This window comes from Euleptes europaea, chromosome 4 (assembly GCF_029931775.1).
Source record: "Euleptes europaea isolate rEulEur1 chromosome 4, rEulEur1.hap1, whole genome shotgun sequence".
Taxonomy (NCBI): Eukaryota; Metazoa; Chordata; class Lepidosauria; order Squamata; family Sphaerodactylidae; genus Euleptes; species Euleptes europaea.
This window is the reverse complement of record NC_079315.1, coordinates 37,354,060-37,374,052: the sequence shown is the minus strand read 5'-3', so window position 1 is coordinate 37,374,052 and position 19,993 is coordinate 37,354,060. Positions and strand designations below refer to the sequence as shown.

The window sequence follows — 19,993 nt, the reverse complement described above, 5'->3', positions numbered from 1 at the left end:
AATTCCAAAGAGTTTGGATTTGTTGAACTACCGGTATGTTAGTTTTATGTTCATCTTAAATTAAGAGAGGTCAGCTTTTTCATGCATTCAGCAGCTTAGAGAAGAAACTGCTGTAACGCAAGCATCGTGTTGGCCATGCTATAGTTAGAAATAAAATGATGTTTTTTTAAAAGAAAACAAAAAAAAATTGGACTTTGTCAGAAACTGTGATGTTTAGGTTGAAATTTTCTTTCTGTTCCTGATCTGCAAATAGCCATCATTTTTTACTACACAAAATCTGTCCTGCTTTTATTCCAGTCAGCCTTATTCCAGTCGGTATTTCTAAAATCTGTATTCTGATCTGGCAATATTTTTCAGTCTTTTTACATGTGAGCCAATCACAGGTGGTGGTAAGTTTAGTTTATTTATGTTTATTTTCATTGTTCAAGGAATTTTGTTCTTTGCCTGAATAATCCAGATAAAGTCCATTTGGGGCTTTTAAAGTTAACCTGTTATGGAGCAGAGGGAAGCTTTTTTGGATGGTGTGACTACATCAAATTATCATACAGATGCTACTTAATTAAGAAAAGTATTTGGATTTTCAATTGGGGGGAAACTGCTCATGGAAATGTGTGATGCTGTGGGCAAGATGATCTATGCTTGCTTGTTACTCAATGATTGTAGATGATATACCTTAATCAGCCAGAGGATCTTGTATGCACACCATGGTAACATTGAGACTAGATTACTGTAATACACTCTACATCTAACAGGCATAGATGCACCTACTCCTAAATAAATCTAGTTTGGATTTAGGATTGTTGAATAACTACTGCGTAGTCTCAAATGTACCATTCATGAGCATCATGATTGAACAAACGGTGGCTAGTCAACTTGAGGGAATCATGAATGAAGGAGATTGTTTGGAATCCATTCTAGTCTGGTTGTAGGCCTGGTTATAGAACTGAAATGGTTTTGGTTGCACTAGTGGATGACCTGTGCTGAGATATAGGAATGGGGATATCTCCTGTTCTGGATGGGATTGACCTCCCCCTAAAGGAGCAGGTTTGTAGCTTGGGGGTGTTGCTGGGCCTGGGCCTCCTGTTGGATAGATAGGTAGCAGTGGTGGCCAGGGGTGCTTTTCATCAGCTTTGGCTGGTCAGCCAGCTGCAGTTGTTCCTGGGCAGGAACGATCTTGTGCTGTGGTGCATGCCCCAGTAACATTAGATTAATGCATTCTACTGGTGTGCCCTTGAAGACTGTCTGGAAGCTACAGCCAGTATAGAATGCTACAACCAGAATGCCTCTTAGAGTGGGTCGTAGGGGCCACATCACTCCAATCTTGCTCAATCTACAGTGGCTCCCAATTTGCTAGGCCCAATTCAAGATGCTGGTATTGACCTTTAAATTAAAGCAATACAAGTTGGGGTCAGCATACCTGAAGTACTGTGTACTCCCATATGAACTTAACCTGAGCTCTCCAGTTATCTTTGGAGGCCCTTCTTTGGGTGGCCCCAACATACGATGCAAGATGAGTGGCAACTCAGTCATTATCAGGAGGAAGAGCATGCATATTAAACCCATTCTGCAATCACTCCACTGGCTGCCTATCAGTTGCTAAGTTCAATTCAAGGTATTGGCTGTCACCCACAAAACCCTTCATGACTTTGGACCATCCTATTTGCAGGATCACCTTTCCCCCTATGTTCCATTGCAACAACTTTGCTCATCTGAGCAGAGCCTTTTGCAGGTTACTATCGTGCAAATAGGCAAAATCAACAACTGCCCATACACATGCATCCTCTGTTGCAATCCTCACCTTGTGCAATGATGTGCTTGATGAGATCAGGAAGGATCCCAGTGCCCTGGTGTTCCTCAGACTATGCAAAACTGAATTATTCAAGAGGGCATTTTTATACAGGTAATAGGGTTATATAATGTAATGTCTCAGAACGATTTTTTAATAAAGGAAAAGGCATGGTAGACTATATTACTCTGTATAATATGCACTATGTGTTGCTGTATATATTATCCTACTATGTACTTTCTGCATCATTTAACGTGTTTTGTTAATACTTACGCTATGTTTCAGTGTTGTTTTCAGATTTCCGCAAACCTAATCCTATCCCATCCTGTTGATTGTATTGATTTAACAATGTGTAATCTGCCTTGAGTCTCAGTGTTGAAGATTAATTACCGCAGGTAGAACTTCAGAGCAACTTTCATAGCACTCAATATTCATTCAGACGCTACACTTTTTAATACTGAACTACTCTCACTATTTATTTGCTTGATTTTATAGTCTGCCTTTCTCGCTGATAATCAGGGCATATTAAATAAAGCACTGCAGCCAGACAGCATAAAACCACCAATTAATACTGCAATAGGACTACGATTATAGAATCAGAAAACAATGCAAGCAACAAACCATCTAAGGTATACTATAAACAAAGCAGAAGTGAATCACAAGGTATAAGATTGTGCAGTAAAAGCAAGGTAAAATCTACAGTAATCATAGCCATAGACTACAATCCTATTGAATTACGAAGGGGCCTCCTAGACTGCTTTGTTCTACTACAGTTCTAATATCTTCTTTAAAGTGTCCTCTTACATTACTGTTTTACTCATTCTGTGGAATGATAGACAAGAGGGAGCCTTCCTGACTTCCTCAGGCAGGCTGCTCCACAAAATGGGAGCCACCACTGCACGTGAACAGGCAGCTGCCAATCTTAGACATCTGCAGGGGTGGCACGTTTAGAAAGCATTGCTCAGCTATGGCAGTGGGGCATAGCAGGAGAGGCAGTACTGAAGGTATACGGGTTCAAGGCCATTAAGGGCAAAGTAGGTGATAACCAGAACCTTGAATTGAACTCAGTAACTGATTGGTAACTAGTGGAGTTTCTGCAGAATTGGTGTGATATGCATGTTCTGCCTGGTGCTAAATAACAACTGGGCTGCGGTGTTCTGCACCAACTGGAATTGTCTTTAAGAACAAACCCATATAGAATACATTGCCATAGACTAGCATCAGGGTAACCACTGCATGGATCTATGCGGTCGGGTCAGCCACGTCAAGGTAGCATCCATCTTCCAGACTATGTGAAGCTGCCTTTTTTGCAGCTTCATTAATTTCCTTCTCCAGTGGTCATGCTGGATCCTGTATAACCGCTAGACTCAAGTCAGCAAGCATCAGCTGGACCCCTCAAAGGTGAAAGCACAATATCCCTCAAGACCTCAGCCTTCCCAACAAGCATAACTTCAATCTTGTCAGGGTTCAGTTTCAACTTGTTCATTTTTAGCCATTTAATCACAGTGGTAAGGTACTGGTTCTGTATCTGTACAGCATCATCAGGAGATCTGGATAAAGAAATATAGAGCTAGGCATCGTCAGCATATTGATTACAGCCTATTCCAAATCGACAATCGATTCCTCCTGAATGCTTTATATAATAGCATGGAACCGCAGAAAACAAGTCCCACACTGATGAGAGTTGGTCTCCAACAGTAACCCTCTGAAATCTGCCAATAAGGAATGATTTAAACCAATCCACAGCAGAACCCTTAATCCCTACCTCTACACACTCATGTAAATATGGAGAGGGACAATTGTGAACACCATGAAATGCAAGAAATACAGCCTGTGACATTTCTGTGTAAAACTCAGAAGTACAAGATAAGCACAATAATCATTCATTAGGTAAAGGTCCCCTGTGCAAGCACCGGGTCATTCCTGACCCATGGGGTGACATCACATCCTGACGTTTACTAGGCAGACTTTTGGTTTGTGGTGGTTTGCCAATGCCTTCCCCAGTCATCTTCCCTTTACCCCCCAGCAAGCTGGGTACTCATTTCACCGACCTCGGAAGGATGGAAGGCTGAGTAAACCTTGAGCTGGCTACCTGAAACCAAATTCCGTCGGGATTGAACTCAGGTCGTGAGCTTGGACTGCAGTACTGCAGCTTACCACTCTGTGCCACGGGGCTCCCTATTCATTATATAGGCCATTTATGCAGGGTCAGTTTTGATGTTCCCTCAAAGCTCTTTTTAAAATGCAACCTTTAAAACGCCTATTCACAATCCCAACGCAAAAGGAGAAATTCCACCCCCCCACACTCACTTGCTCCTTTGTTCCTTCCATTAGCAACCGCCGTTTGCATAGCTAATGCGCGGCTGTGATTTTGCATGCTTCCTTGAGGGGATTCTTTGAGACAGGGGCGGAGCAAACACAAAAAATTGCTTTAAAGGGCCTCTTAAGAAATGCGAAGCAGGTTTGCGCTGGCTTCGCAGTCACTTCCTGAATGATGGTTCAGCATGAAAAACTAAAAAAGAAATATGCAGGGCCCTTCAACCTGGAATGCGCTGCTTATTACAAAGCATAAATGGCCATAGTCTCTTTTAGTCCTGGTTAAAACAACTAAAACTGCTGTTGAATTCTAATTCAATTAATTATTTATTCAGCATTTATTTATACTACAATAAATCTTTGAGGAGCCACGAAAGTCCTTTTTGCTTCTAAGGAAGGATAGTGATTTTAACACCCATTAAAACATATTCTGCCAGGGGGTTTATATTTAGATATTTATACTTTAATTTTATCCCAGTGGGGACCCAAAGGAGCTTGCAACATTTTCTCCTCCATTTTAACCACCCTGTGAGGTAGGTAAAGCTGAGTTTTTTTGACTGGCCCAAGGTCACCCTGCAAACTTCCATGGTAGAATGGAGATTCAAACCTGGGTTTCCCTTAGATCCTAGTCCAAAACTGTAACCGCTAGGCTGCACTTGCTGTGAAATAGCAAGTATTGAATCTTTTAATAATAACTAGTTATTATTTTTAAATAATAACTTAATAATAACTAGAAAAGAATATCAACCCTTGTTGTGCTGGTCAGAAACTAATTGGGAGAGTAAGCAGCAAAATTATACCTGTTTGGGGGCACACAATCAATTGATGCAAACAAGAAATGCCAGAATGTGCAATGTCTGTGCTGCTCAAATAGTGCAATAGTGAAGGTGTCACCCTTAATTTACAATTTCAACGACTTCTGGAATATGAATGGAATTGTAAATACGTAACCTGTCGGGAGCGCTTTGATTGTGGGATACTGCATGGCAGGGGGTTGGACTGGATGGCCCTTGTGGTCTCTTCCAACTTTGTGTGATTTTGTGATTTTTTTATTTTTATTTTGTGAACCTTCCTCTTATAATGAAGGAATGTTTAAATTTTGGAATCACGTTGTTTTCAAAAAGGAGAACAACTAGAAAAAAGCAGACAGTAGCCATCTATATTTCATACTTACAGTGACAAAACTGTTCTTCTTTTCTTTCCACAGAAGTTCTACAGTGGAATGGCACTTCTGTTCAGCATAAAAATTAGCTTTAAAATACCCTTTAAAACTAACTCTTTGTTTGCAAAAAACATTTTCTAGCAGAAAATGAGTTAATTTTCAATTATGTTTTTAATTATTGGAGTGCACAACATTCTGAGTTTCTAGGTTTGTAGTTGGGGAACAAATGAACATCTTACAACACTCACACACCTAATATATTGCCTTTGAGCAAAGACAATGGTCTGAGAACTGAAATTTTTTAGTACAGTCAGTTTTCAGAATATCCACATGTCATTGTAAACATTATGGATTGTGTTCCAGTACACATTTCAGGACACTGAACAACTTCCAACAGAATTGCCTAGTATCTAACCGACTTACAGAATTGGTAAAATGCAGATAATAATGGACGTTAATTCTTCTTTATAAAAGCTGCTCAGCAATCTCTCTTGAGTAGAGAATTCTGTGGATTATGATGACATGCTGTAATATGTGCTTTTGTTTGTTTGGATGTAGGAGCTGTGAGGGGCGAAATATCAGATACAGGACATGCAGCAATGTGGTGAGTGAAGCCTAATTCTGCTCGGGTGCCAGTACAGTAGAAGACAGTTGAGAGACAATTGGGTTCATGGCAGAGGGGAGCTCTGCATAGAGGAGAGAAAAAAATGTAGGTGTTGAATAGAAAGAGGATCTAATAAGTGATTATTCTTATATAAATCTTTTCATTAGAAATGCCATTATCACAATGAGTGTATTCCTGATGTAGGGACAATATTCACAAATACAAGCCTTCTCAGAGATCCAAAATGGCCTAAGCTACTTCTGGCTTTTGAGGCTCATAGCCATAATAATTTTTTAAAAAATCTTGTACCAATCAGAACTGATATTTGTATTAATATTTATGACCATTTTACACCTACGTAGGGCTTCCCTCAAAACTGCTCAAGGTTCTGGTTTTAACTTTTAAAGCAGGAGTGGGGAACTTTTTTCTGCCAAGGGCCATTTGGATATTTATAACATCATTCATGGGCCATACAAAATTATCAACTTAAAAATTATCCTGCTATATTTGGTCAAACATTTAGCCAAGAGGCACAGCCAGAGACAACTCCGAGTGTCTGCCATGTAGAGCGACTCGCTTTTGAGCTCTGCCGTCCCCAGCTGGGCCCGAGAGATTCGGGCAGGGCAGCAAACACAAGATGGAGTGAGCGACAAGCCGCTCGGGGGTTGTAGGCAAAGGACACAGGTCCAGTAAATCCGTGATCCGGCACTTTCCCGCCCTACATGTCTTTTGCAGGACTTAGAGGGGAAAGAACCAGTAGGGAGAGTGGGTGCCAACCAAGCCCCAAGCAGGAAGCTGCCCAGATAATACCCCCCCATGAGGGCAAGCAGGCAGGCATCCAACTAGTTGTGCACTTGCCTACCTGGTGGCACAGGATGGTCTGTTGCACCAGGCGGGCGTAGCTGTCCAGCTGCATGTCGGAGTTGCTCCTGCTCCACATGGTCGGGGCTGGATTCTACAGCTGGTTCCTGCTACCTCTGCCTGCAGGGATGAAATGAGGACACAGTGGTTAAGAACTCGCCCCCACAAATTCTGGTCCTGCCCCCTTTAACCCCTCCATCATCGCCACTTCCGCCCGCAGTCCTCTTGTAGTCCAGAGAGAATACGTTTCTCCACGGCCCTGGTGGGAAAGGGTTAACACAGTTTCTTGGGCGTTCCTAGCAGCTCCATAGCTAACGACTCTTCTTCATGAGGGAAAAAGGTTCCTTTTCTCGGCAAAACAAACTCACATCTGCCTTGAATAGAGGCTATTCCTGTCTGCGGTAGGGGGCCGATCGCCAGTCTTAGATCCTTCAGAGCTAGAGATCTGCCAGGACCCACAAAGGGCCAGACCAAATGATTTTGCGGGCCTTATATGGCCCCCGGGCCTGACATTCCCCACCCCTGCTTTAAATCCTTACATGGCGTGGGACTTTCATATCTGCGGGACCATGTCTCCTGGTACGCCCACCAGAGCAATACGCTCTGCTAACAACAATTTACTGGCGGTCCCCGGCCCAAGAGAGTGTCCGGCTGACCTCAATTAGGGCCAGGGCTGTTTTGGCCCTGGCCCCAGCCTGGTGGAACTCCCTTTCCAGTGACACCAGGGCCCTGTGGGATCTTAAACAATTCTGCAGGGCCTGTAAAACAGAGCTATTCTGCCAGGCCTATAGTTGAGAGCAGTAACGGTTTTCATCAGAGCTGGCCTCCCTACCCCCACTATGCTGTTAACAGCCAAAATCTGGGGCCTCTGACTGTTCTTCCAGGCCCACAGTGGCCCTATGCTCTCATGTTGAGCGCCACTTGTTTTAATTATAATTGACTAATATTTGGGATTGTTTTTAAATGTAATGATCTATCTATATATATATATTGTGATTTTGTTGTATTAAGTGTTCATTATGTTAGCTGCCCTGAGCCCAGCTTAGGCCAGGGTTAGAGGGTGTGATACAAATAAAAATAAAAATAAAAAAATAAACTTTATAATATGACAAAATCTGTATCAGTTAACAAAAGAAATATCTTTTACAAATCAAGGGTCTTTTTTTCCTCAGATTTGCAGCTATAAGCTGAGAGAGAGTCCATCTCATTCTGGTCTGATAGCGGCGTGCATAAAAACAAATTGCAAAACTTATCAAAATTTATCAAATGCCAAAAAAAAAAATTAATAGGTGTCTAAATTTGAGGCCCCCTTTGAGACTGGTACCCCTTTGCCTCAAAGCAATGAGCACCTTACTCTCTCTATTGAACAAGGGGAATATAGCTGTTTATGTATATAAATATAGCTGTTTATGTAGTATAAATGTTCCTATCTGCATAGCTTTATGCTTCCAATTATTTGAAATATTGGCTGCAATCCAGTACACACTTAAGTCGTGTAGGTCCCATTGACTTTAGTGACATTTAAGTGAGGTAGTAGTTTGCAGAACTGCAGTGGAATCTTACTTGGGACGCTGAAATCTTGCTTTAGTCTAGACTTATACAGTCTCCACTGACAGCTTTCTGCTTTGCTGGTTGTCTTCCAGCTTTGAGGCCCTTATACTGCACTGGACACTGATGAGAGCCATGAAGTTAATTTGTGTCAGTCAAGAGCTGCATTGTAGCCTCTGTGGAATGTGACATGGGAGAAATGAAAGAGACCATATTAAAGCCAACGGGATTCAAATTACTCCTGCGGCTCTGTTTAGATTTACAGGAGCATGCGCAACAGACGGGTCTTGCAATGAGACCACTGCTGCAAAAATTGCTCTGCATTCTTGTGGGTTTTTATAATAAAGCATAGATAATATATAGCTGGACAATCATACTTCTGTACCAATATTTTAAAGTAATAATTTTATAATCCATCAAATAAATAATTTTAAGGAATCTGATTTGGGGCTACTTTAGGCAGGTACTACTAAATCATTTCTTGTTGGCATATAATTTTCTGAGACTTTGCAGTAGCCAGTAAGTTATCAACCAGTGAAAGGTTTTAATTAGTTAACTGTTTTGTTTTAGAGACCAGTGCGGTGACTGTACAACATCCAGCACACCGACATCAACACTGGGTTGTTCTTCCAAATATGAAGAGCGGGGGGGGGGGGGGGGGGCAGAATTTTTGGCCTGTGGAAGAATATTTGATTTGCAGGTGATAAGATCTCGGTTCATTACACTATGTCTTAATGCATTTTCCAATACTGTACAGTTTCACAGCAATTTTGCAGCACTGAATCAGCAACTGATAGACTGTCCCGTTGTAGCCAACCATCTTAAGCACTCAAGCTTGAGCTAGGTCCAGAGACAAAGCTTAGAAACAGATGTGTTTTTATTTCTTTGCACATTCCAAATGTTGTCCCAAATTATCCAGCTGATTATCTAGCTGAGCCTAGAAGTGTTGAGTTTGTGCTGTTTTCTCAACACAAAACACTCTAAAATATGGTTTCTGGACTTGTGAGCTTTAATTACTTTTTGGATGGCAATCTCTGTGGTGACGTTATTGGTCAGAAAATCAACCAACAGTTTCTCTTTGCAGAACAGCTTGCATTTCTTGTTTATGCAGTTGTCCTCTTAAAAAATTAGTTATGACTATTAAAGATAGTTCTGTTTAAATGGGGCGGGGAGAGAGAAAACGATGATGACAGGAGTGAAGTATGCTTGTGAGCCAAGATTAACTGCCAGCAGCTATCAGTTTTGGTAGCTGCTACAGGCGCAGCCCTGCTATGGTCCTTTTGGCAGTCCTGATGCCCTAATGCCATTACTCAACTTTTTACCCTCTTCCACCTGTTACAGGTATCTTCAGGAAGAAGAGGTAATGGACAAGAAAGTTCTTGTTTTTATCTTTTGCTGACTTCAGTGGTGTCTGTGCTGAATCAGTAATAAGAATGTGTAGTAGGGGAGCAAATTATATTATGAAAGGGGACAATCTCCTTTTATTGCTTTTATTACTCTGTATGGGATGTGCCATATTTAATCATGGCTATGCCAATGTCGCTCATAACATACTTCTTAAAATCCTGGTAACAAGCACAGTAACTAAGACTTGTTTACCCTGATAATGCTGAGCCTTAGGGGATTCTTTTTTCAGTCTGAAAGGAATTCATTGCCCCATTTATGTGTCAAAGAATGAGCATTACGCAGCAAGAGGCCATCATGGTTGGCATGTGCTTGGAGAACAATTCTGGAGAGCAAAACCAGCAGCCAAGTCTTTGCTTCAGATGCCATAGCAACAGTTTCAGATGCCATGTGCTTAACTGATACCCTTAGCCATGGCACCTGGATAGGTTAACATTAGTCAGGGCCAAAGCTGGTATACATCCCCAACGATAATGAAGTTTCTCACAAGGATTAGCTCTGTTATCATGATCAGTGGACTAGAAGGTACTTTTGCTGAATAGCTTCAACTGATAAATTGGGCCTTTTAAAATGTGTTCCTGTATTTGATGCCACTACAGAGAGCACTAAAGTTGGCAATCATCCATAACTGGATCATTTCCTTTCATTCTTCTGTTGCTATTCCATTATACCTGTGGGGATAGGCCTGGGAATTCTGAGATAGGTAACGTCAGTTGCCAATTGGGAATGCCAGTTTGCTCATTCACCCTCTACAGGATTCTGGCATTTAAATGGCAGCAGAGGGTTATGAGTGATGATTGTTTTGAGGTCTCCAGGACAGGTTCCATCATTCTATCTATGACTGGAACTGGGAGTGTGCAGAAGTACAAAGTCAATGAGGTTTTCCCACAAGTCAAGCGAACAGCTTGCTTAGAGTGTGTTTATAGAAAAGGCAGTGTAAGTCTTCAAATAGTTTATAGATGGCAGGGAAGTTTCTTCGTCTTCTGCAAAAAAATATTTCCCCAAAACTTGCTTTCTCTGTGAGTATGCTGCAGAGATAGCCCAGCAACTCCACAGACTGGAGGGAGAGATAAATCACCTGTGGGAAATAGCCAAGCCTTCATGATGAAAGGGATGGCCACTGCTGGTAATCTACGCCCTTATATCGATTGTATATATCAAACAGCAGGAGCGAGAACGGAATTAACAGTAGCAGTTGCAGAAACCAAAGGAAAGATATCCAGTACCAGAACACACTGACAAAGAATCATATTTAGGTATCATAAATACACATTTGTTTTTCATTTACATCACTTACTGGATGTCTTTTTTCCCTTTAAGGTTATGTTCATATTGACCACATTGCCTTAGCAATGTACCTGGGAAAATGCAGTTCTTTTCCCTGATAGTGCGTTTATATCTGTAACCATCAAACCAAGTCATCTGGAAGACTCCAGCTAAAATAAAGTGAAATGGACAGAAGGCATCTCCAGATGTTTCTTGCATTTTCTGCAGCTCTCTTTTCTAGCCATGGATGTGTGCGTAGGATGTGTGTAGCTAAACACAGAGTGGGTTAATGGGATCATGCTTCCTGTTGCCACACCCAACCTCTATGCATTGATTGTTTCTGTGCACACAAAGTTGATCCATGTGTAGAGGTCATGAATGGGGTCAGTAGATGTGATATTTGTCTCCCACGCCCACATCCATTCTAAACACATCCCAAATATATGTACATGATTTCTGTATCTGGCTGCTGTAGGGAACTCCAAGGATGTGATACCTACTTTCTAGCTTCTTTTGAGTCTGTATATTCCCCTTCTGCTGCACACTGGAGCCCATCTTTGTTTTAATTAAAAAAAACACATGGTACCACTATCTCTCTGCAGCAAAGCTACCCCTTCCCTTGTCTGTTGCGTATAGATGGAATGTCATACAAATGGTTGTAGGAAAGGAACACACAAGTGCATCCAGCAGTAGATAATATATACCTGGAGAGTAATTTGAGCATGGAGAAAAACATTGAAGTTATGATGTCATTTTCACAATGTAGTGCTAATGAATACTTAACTCTAATGTTAATTCGTCTCAAACCCATAAACCGAAAGGCCACTGCATTCCTCAGAACTGCATGTTCTGCTGCATCACCCTAAGAAAGTCTATCCTGCTAATGAAAACTGCATACATAATTGGATGCATGTAAAGTGTTCAAGCATGGACTGAGGGTTGCCAGGTTTTTTACTGACCCTTCTTTCACAGAATCTTGCTCAATCATTTTATCTGTATGCTGGGAAAAGCTTTGTCCTTGCCTGGATGGCTCAAGCTAAACCTCGTCAGATCTTGGAAGATGAGCATGGTTGGTCCTGGTTAGTATTTGAATGGGAGACCAGCAAGGAAGTCCAGGGTCATTACACAGAGGCAGGCAATGGCTAACCATCTCTGTTCATCTCTTATCTTAAAAACCTATGCAATTGCCATAAATCATCTGCGACTTGAATGCACTTTCTTCACCTGCTAAATTCCTGTATGTCTAACTGGTGCTGTAAGCCCAGAACCATGGCCAGGGGAAAAGTTAGCAATCTTACTGATCCTTGTCTGATGTGGTTGCAGAATCTATCCAGGAAAGTCTTATTCTGGCTACAGGAAGGAGCTATATGCGTTCCCAATTGTGGCAGAAACCTGAGGGGACGTAAGCCCAACCAAATATGTCTGAAGCCATTTTAGAACTTTGGACGAAAAATACCCTTTGTTGTTTCTTGGAAAATGACTCTGAATGCAGTAAAAGAAAAAGATACATTTTTATAACTTACTATATTATTATATATCCTTCGGTACGAAAAGTAAACAAAAATCTTTAAAAATGACTCACACATTTCTTGGCTCAAGAGAACCTCTAAAGCTGGTTTCTCTGCCATATCGTAGACCCATAAAAGATGGACTTTTAAAAAAAATGTTCTTTCAGACCTTTTTTTCCTGGAGATTCACCCTTAGCTGCCAAACATTTTCTATTTTTAGGGATAAAATGTCACTAATCCCCCCTTCCTGAAAATAATCTTTTTTTTTAGTTTTTCATTTACAAGCAGAACCATCCAACCACCACATGACCTGAATTTCTTCTTCCAAATACTCAGTTAATACTTTTTTGTAAGTTCATGGAGTCAGAGACCATATGGTACGACTCCATTCACAGGCATTGGATCATCTATACTACAAGTTTAAAGAATTAAATTGGTAAAAGAAACCAGATGGTTATAAGCAAGTGAACTACAGTACAGGTCAGAACAAACATATCCTGAACTTTCCACCTGCCATCACATTCCAGTTTGTGTTTTAAAATAGGTGCTCCAGAACAGATCTGCAGGTACTACATAAGATACTGCTGTCTCATCCCACAATTCAAGAGGGGTTCTTTATACATTATGCTGTAGCAAACACATGATAAGGAGATGTTTTTTTTTTGTCTGTACTCCAGGTATATATTATCTACTGCTGGATGCACTTGTGTGTTCCTTTCCTACAACCATTTGTATGACATTCCATCTATACGCAACAGACAAGGGAAGGGGTAGCTTTGCTGCAGAGAGATAGTGGTACCATGTGACAAAGAAGTTTTCCTCCTCCAACAACCCTTCTGGCATTGCTAGTTGATTTCTCTCTCAGAACTCTGGGCATCAAGGATGCTCGAAAGAGAGAGAATACTCCTCCATAGAAAGTTCAGAACAGGTAGTTTAATTGAAGAATAAGGAATCTGGCAGATAAGAAAACTACAATGTGTCCTTCCTGGTATTTAAAAAATGGATAACCAAGAGTTAAACCAAGTAAAAACTTTTATGAAATTGCATATATCACCATCTTGAAAAAAAGGGGGAGGGGTGACACTGGATTTAAAGGAATGGTGGAAGCAGAGAGTCGGGGAGAGACACAAGTCTTCTGGCCTCTTCTCAGAGCAAAAGTATACACCTTGAAAATAGTAAATGTTTTTAAACACTTGATATGGTATTTTAGCATTTCACCCGCTAAGTAAGCTTGTAAAATTTTGTGTGTTTCTTTCTGCACACTACCTAATCTTAAGACTCACCCTCAAACAACATCTAGAGTTCATCTTATCTTTCCCCTAAGCTCACTACTTAACAGAAATTGGAATGGGAATAAAATATTGCAGTTCTGTGTTGCCACATAAGGGGGCAGATAAGAAGGTCTAGTTTAAATTAATTGTTTTTGGCTGCCAACTCTAGAATGGGAAATTCCCGGACATTTGAGAGCAGTGTCTGGAAAGGATGGAATTTAGGGAGGGGAGGGAGTTTACTGGGAATATGATGTCATAGAGTCTGCCCTTGGAAGCTGCCATTTCCTCCAGGGAAACTGATCACTACAGTCTGACGATCAGTTGTAATTCTAGAAGAACTTCATGCACCACCTTGAGAGTGGCAACCCTAGGTGGTGTGTGAATATGGTCAAGAGATTCTGATGTGGCCAGGAATATTTCCGGCGCAAGGGCTAAACCTCTTGGTAGCATTAAAATTAAAAAGCTTATGTTGGTAGGGAATTACTGAACATCTTTAAAGGGAAAGCTGGTTTTGTAAAAAGCATTAGTCTGAGAGAATGAATAAGAGTTGGTAGATATCAGCATTAAGTAAGTATTCAAGGGAAAGAAAAGACTGATGGTATGAATTACTCAAATACACTCAACCAATTAATTTTTTTAAACAATTGTGTGCTGAACTATATAGATCAGGGGTGTCAAACTCATTTGTTAGGAGGGCCAGATATGACATAAATGTCACTTGGTCGGGCCAGGCTATGCGTACATACATACATACATACCATAAAATGTAATACTGGAGATACAAACTTTACAAAAGACACAGGCAAAGTCAATTAATGATATTGTTTTTTACTTAAAACACAAACAAGTTTACATCAATAACATCCTTACAGTATTTTCTTTTATTTAACAATCTTATTGTTGTTTTGTAAAGTTTGTTTGTATTTTAAGTAAAAAATAAAGTTAAAAAAATGATATTATTAATTGACTTTGACAGTGTCTTTTATGAAGTTTGTATCTCTAGTCCCTGCCATTGATTTTGTTAAAACCTTTAAACCAGGGCAGCCCCCGCTGTCCAGGGAGGGAGGGGGGAAGGCTTCAGGCTGGCGCATGGGGCTGCCTTGGGACTAGCTGCCTTGGCTCCGTGAGCCGGAAAAAAGCCCTCCACGGGCCGGATCCAGGCCACGGGCCACATGTTTGACATTCCTGATATAGATTCTCACCCACAAACTGACCTGAATGTTAGGAAAACTGCACTAAATAAAGCAGGACCAAACTGTAGTTGTCATTCCTGCATCTTGTAGTGAAATGTGTGTCCATAGTCAGTCTTTCAAAAAAATAAAAAAAATTGTGAAAGAAACTAGAGCCTATGATTGTGGTTGCAAGAAAAATTGCCTATTTGGAAACTAAAATTACAAGAGTGAGGTACTGAGACTTTCGGCCCCAAACCCACAAGGTATTAATTTACACAAAAGTGTAATAATTTATGTAGAATAAATTCACTTTTTTAACTTCTTGGACCGAATGTGCCAGAGAATCTTGCAGCAATAATTATAATTGGTAGCATGTATTTTAATAATGCTTTGTGTATACTCAACATTTATAATTATCTTGTCATTTTTTTTACAATAAACTTTTGAGGGGATATTGCTGCTCATAAGTTGAGTACTAATTTTCCAGCTCCAAGTTCAGTGTTCTGCCTATAGCATCAGCCACAAAGCCCTTTCAGACTTCGTAGTAAATCCAAAGCTATCTAAGGTTACACAAGTTAAGCTTCTGAACTCATCTGATTTCAGTTTCAGCCATTTTTATTGTTGTCTGTTCTTTTGTTTCCACTTGAACCTAGATTTCTTCATTCAGCAGGCCCTGTTAGAGTTTTTTGTTTAGTTTTTTGTTTTGTTTTACTTTGGTAATTAGGGTTGTGCAAATCGATATACCCAAACCCAAAATAAACCCGAAATTAACCATTTCGGCAATATTCGGGTTTTGGGTAGACAAAATGCCAAAACATGGGAATCTGCCCAAAGCTGAATAGGCGATTCCCAAAAAATCTGAATAATTATTTGGCTTTTTAGGGTTTGGCTATTCGTCTTTGCTCAGATGCACGGCTCTGTGCTTTCTGTCATTTTTCTGTCTTTTGACTGGTTTTTTTATGGCCACTTCTGGGGCCCTTTTGTTGTAGAAGTTGTGTAATTGGAACCAACTTGTTCTGACCAACCATCACCTTTCAGTGGTTTAATCTGGATCTTGCATAAGGGTTATTTAAAAGATGGGGCTCACCCAGACCTGTCCGGAGGGATATACCCTCCAACTAAAAAGAACCAGCTTTGACAGCTGCTCACACCACCAGGCTTCCAAAGGAGACTTCCTCACCCATGCGGATAAGCAATCTCCTTCAGAGCAGCACCTATGGTTGAGAATTTGGCTGGCTCCAATATCACCTCCCCCCACGAAAACCTGCTTTAAAAAAGAAGGCCGCCCTGAGTAGAGCCTTCGTTTCCCCACACTGCGACCATCTCTTGAAATCAGATTTTTGATTGCTATAATAAAAGACTGCTCACAGGATGTCATTGCCACCAAAAGTAATGTTTTCCGTGCCTTATTTTTCTTGTATTTAAGCCTTTTTCCTCTGTTTCGAAGCCAATTTGCATGATCATGCTATGTACCCCAGATACGAAGGGAGCCCCAGACTTTGAGGCGCCAGCCTGCCAATCGGCTTTTTCCACCAGACCTCGGCAACACTGAACTTCTGAACCTGAAAACCAATGGACAGCTCGGCTCACAAATGCCTGGAGGATGGGGCAGCCCCTTTACTGGCCCATAACATTGGACCCCCTGTCCCAAAGTTCACCAAACTTCAGTGGTTATCTAAGGAGCGTCCTTTGCAGCCACACTGCAAATTTGGTGACTCTGCCTTCAAAAATGCCCACACAGGAGCTCACCCATGGACTATAATGGGTCTGATTTTTTTCAGTAAACCCAGAATAAGCCGAATACCCATATTTACTGGTATGTGTATTTGGCTTATTCCAGGTTTACCGAAAAAATCAGGACCAATAAACCCAAATCCAAAATTTACGGGGGGGGGGGGGAAATGTTTTTGCATGACCCTATTGGTAATTTAAAATCCTGATATATTTTGAGCACAAGGCTATCTTCAAGGGAGTAATTCTTGCGTGTTCCATCCCCTATCCTAGTCACTGCTTATTGAAACATATCTAGAGAAAGTGCTCTCTACTGGGTCACAAGAATCTACATGCCACCCACCAACCAACTTATTTTTATCTTCCCCCTGACTTCAGCTTTTTCTCCTTCCTTCCCCCGGCAGCCTCTCCTGGGAAAACTCTGTATGGTGCCAGTCACTAAGCTGGACTCGTTCCAGTTGTGTTGTGCCAGCTACTGCGCCAAGCCCAGTTGCATAGTATGGAACCTGCAGGTTATAGCAGGGGTCCCCACATTCAATGTATTCTCTCCCCACATTATTGCCTCTTTTCCTCTTGCTGGCAGCCTCAATATATTAATTTTTCCCTGTTTCCTCTATCCTTACCTCCCACTAACCTTTATCTGTCCCCCATCTTCAGCTAAATTTGTTTACTTCATTTATAGCATGCTTTTCTCCACAGTGGGGACCCAAAGCAGCTTACATCATTCTCTTATCCTCCAATTTATCCTTACAGCAACTCTGTGAGGTAGGTTAGATTTTGATGTGTGACTGGCCCATGGTCACCCAGTGAGCACCATGGCAGAGTGGTGATTCAAACCTGGGTCTCCCAGATTCTAGTCTGAAACTCTAATCATTACATGGGTTCTATATCAAATCTAGCCTGAATTCTCTGTAGAAGCTAAAATGACTAAACTGAAGGTATCGTATTTTGGTCACATCATGAGAAGACAAGGGTCATTGGAAGAGACAATAATTCTAGGAAAAATTGAAGGCAGCAGGAAAAGAGGAAGACCCAGCATGAGTTTTGACTCAATAAAGGAAGCCACGGCCCTCAGTTTGCAAGACCTGAGGAAGGCTGTTAACAATAGGACATTTGGAAGATCATTAATTCATAGCATCACCATGAGTCGAAAACAACTTGATGACACAAAACACATAAAAACCTAAATGGTCTTTACTTATGCATTGTCATAGAAATTGTTGCCTTGGTTATTCCCTATTTTACAAGGGGAGAACAGTAAAATGGGCTACTCCCCTTGGGGTAAATAAGGAAGAGGGGCAAAACTTCATTTAGTTTTGGTGAATCAGGTGTTTCTACTTAGTGGAATATAAATACTGTATATACCCATGTATAAGCCGACCCGCGTATAAGCCGAGGTGCCTAATTTCTCCCCAAAAATGGGGAAAAATTAGGCACCCGCATATAAGCCGAGGGTCGGCTTATAACCCCCCTCCCCCGCGCGCGCAGGCTTACCGTTCCTTCTGGGCTCCTGGTGGCGGGCCCGGCGGGGCCGGCGTAGCGGCCTCCCTGCAGCCGCAGGGGGCCTCTGGAGGCCACTCCCGGCCTGGAAAAGGAGTCGGGGGCGGCTGGCCGGCCTCCCCGCGGCCGCAGGGCGCCTCTAAAGGCCGCTCCCGGCCGGGAGAAGGCGGCGGGGGCGGCTGGGCGGCCTCCCCGCGGCCGCAGGGCTCCTCTAAAGGCCGCTCCTGGCCTGGAAAAGGCGGCGGGGGCGGCTGGGCGGCCTCCCCGCGGCCGCAGGGCGCCTCTAAAGGCCGCTCCCGGTCTGGAAAAGGCGGCGGGGGCGGCTGGGCGGCCTCCTCGGGGCCGCAGGGCGCCTCTGGAGGCCGCTCCCAGCCAGGAAAAGACGGAGGAGGTAAGTTCCCCCCCTCCCTCCTCCCTCCCCCCTCCCCCCTCTACCGTATTGACCCGCGTATAAGCCGAGTTCGGCTTTTTCAGCCCTTTTTTTGGGCTGAAAAACTCGGCTTATACGCGAGTATATGCGGTATGTGTTAAAAAGTTAGTGGCTGAATTAAGCATCAGCTTGTAACTAAAGTTGATACTAAAGTTTAAAAGTTGCAGATATCCCCCCCCCCCAACGTCAACATTCCTGGAAAAAGTTATATATCTACCCTTGAGTAACAGAAACTAAGATTAGTCTGTGTGTGAAAAGCATGCTGCCTGAAGGCTTTTGGCCCCAAGAAAAAATATTTAATAGGTCATTCTTCCTTAATTAATTAAACATCACAGACAGCTCAGAAGTGAGTAGGCTTGGTTGAGACCAATATTAGACAGCAGTCCAGCTGGTGATCTGCCTCTGGAAAACAGCAAATATTTAAACTTGGATTACTTAACAACCAATCTACCGGCCATAAACATATGAATCCACGGGTGGGGGGGGCAGAGAAGGTGATAAGAGCTCTGCCCTTGGTGGCAACAATACTTTGGTATAAACCAACCATATTCCATAGCATGGCGTGGCCACTCATCGTCTGAAGTGGATAAGTAATCTAAAATTGCTTGTACTGGGCCAGAAGATTTTTAAACTTAACTGGGAGTGAACAATGTATGTTTGTGCTGGCCTTTCACACTGGTGATTGAAATTCATTCACTCCTGCCTTTGGGCCAATGGCATAAGCATGCTTGTACACTTTTCTGAGTACTTATATTTATCCTTCAAACAGGAAACTTTTCTAAACATACACTTGGCTATTTTCAGTCCATGTTATTATTTTAATCATGGAAATCAAAGACCTGTAGTATTTAACTGTTGGTCCTGATCACCCACAGTATCCTGAGAATGTGCTACGTTAACCATGCATTTTTTATTCCTTTGGTTTAAAAATAAAAACAAATGGCTCAGACAATCCTACTGAATTGTGAGAAAGCAAGACAAAAGGTTTCTGTATATCTGTATGCTTTATTGGACCTTTTGTCTTTGTAAAAATAAATCAGTGTGAGCTGGAAAGTTTTGTAGGTTGAGCCTAGCCAGAACCAAACAAGAGATCCAGCTTGGCTCTGTGAATGCTGGCATAAGCCAAGCTATTAAACTGAGCTATATACCCTCATGGAATGAGGGGGAGAACACCAGGGAGGGAGTTAGACTTGCTTTAGTGGTTTCTCTGGTTGTTTACATGCAGTGACCACGCAGGTTCAATCCAGCTGATCAGTTTCTACCCACTGACAGTTCATACGGAGCATGTTGCTTTACAGTTGCTAAAATTGTGGCTGATCCAGGTTCATTCTGGTTCACCTAGAGAGAAATACAGTATAACCTTGCCTTTGAGATGAGCAACTTAGTTGCTTTTTAGTTCTCCTAAGAGTGAGCAAGGTATGTGTACTGTTCCTG

General features: G+C 41.9%; 1 protein-coding gene across 1 annotated transcript in view; it reads left to right on the top strand.

Annotated features, from left to right (window-relative positions):
- ADAMTSL1 (ADAMTS like 1) overlaps positions 1 to 19,993 on the top strand; it is a 553,327-nt gene that overhangs the window by 282,810 nt on the left and 250,524 nt on the right. Inside the window, exon 4 of the mRNA XM_056848970.1 lies at positions 5,823 to 5,868. Within this exon, the coding sequence (XP_056704948.1) occupies positions 5,823 to 5,868 (46 nt within the window). The remainder of the gene's footprint in view (positions 1 to 5,822; positions 5,869 to 19,993) is intronic.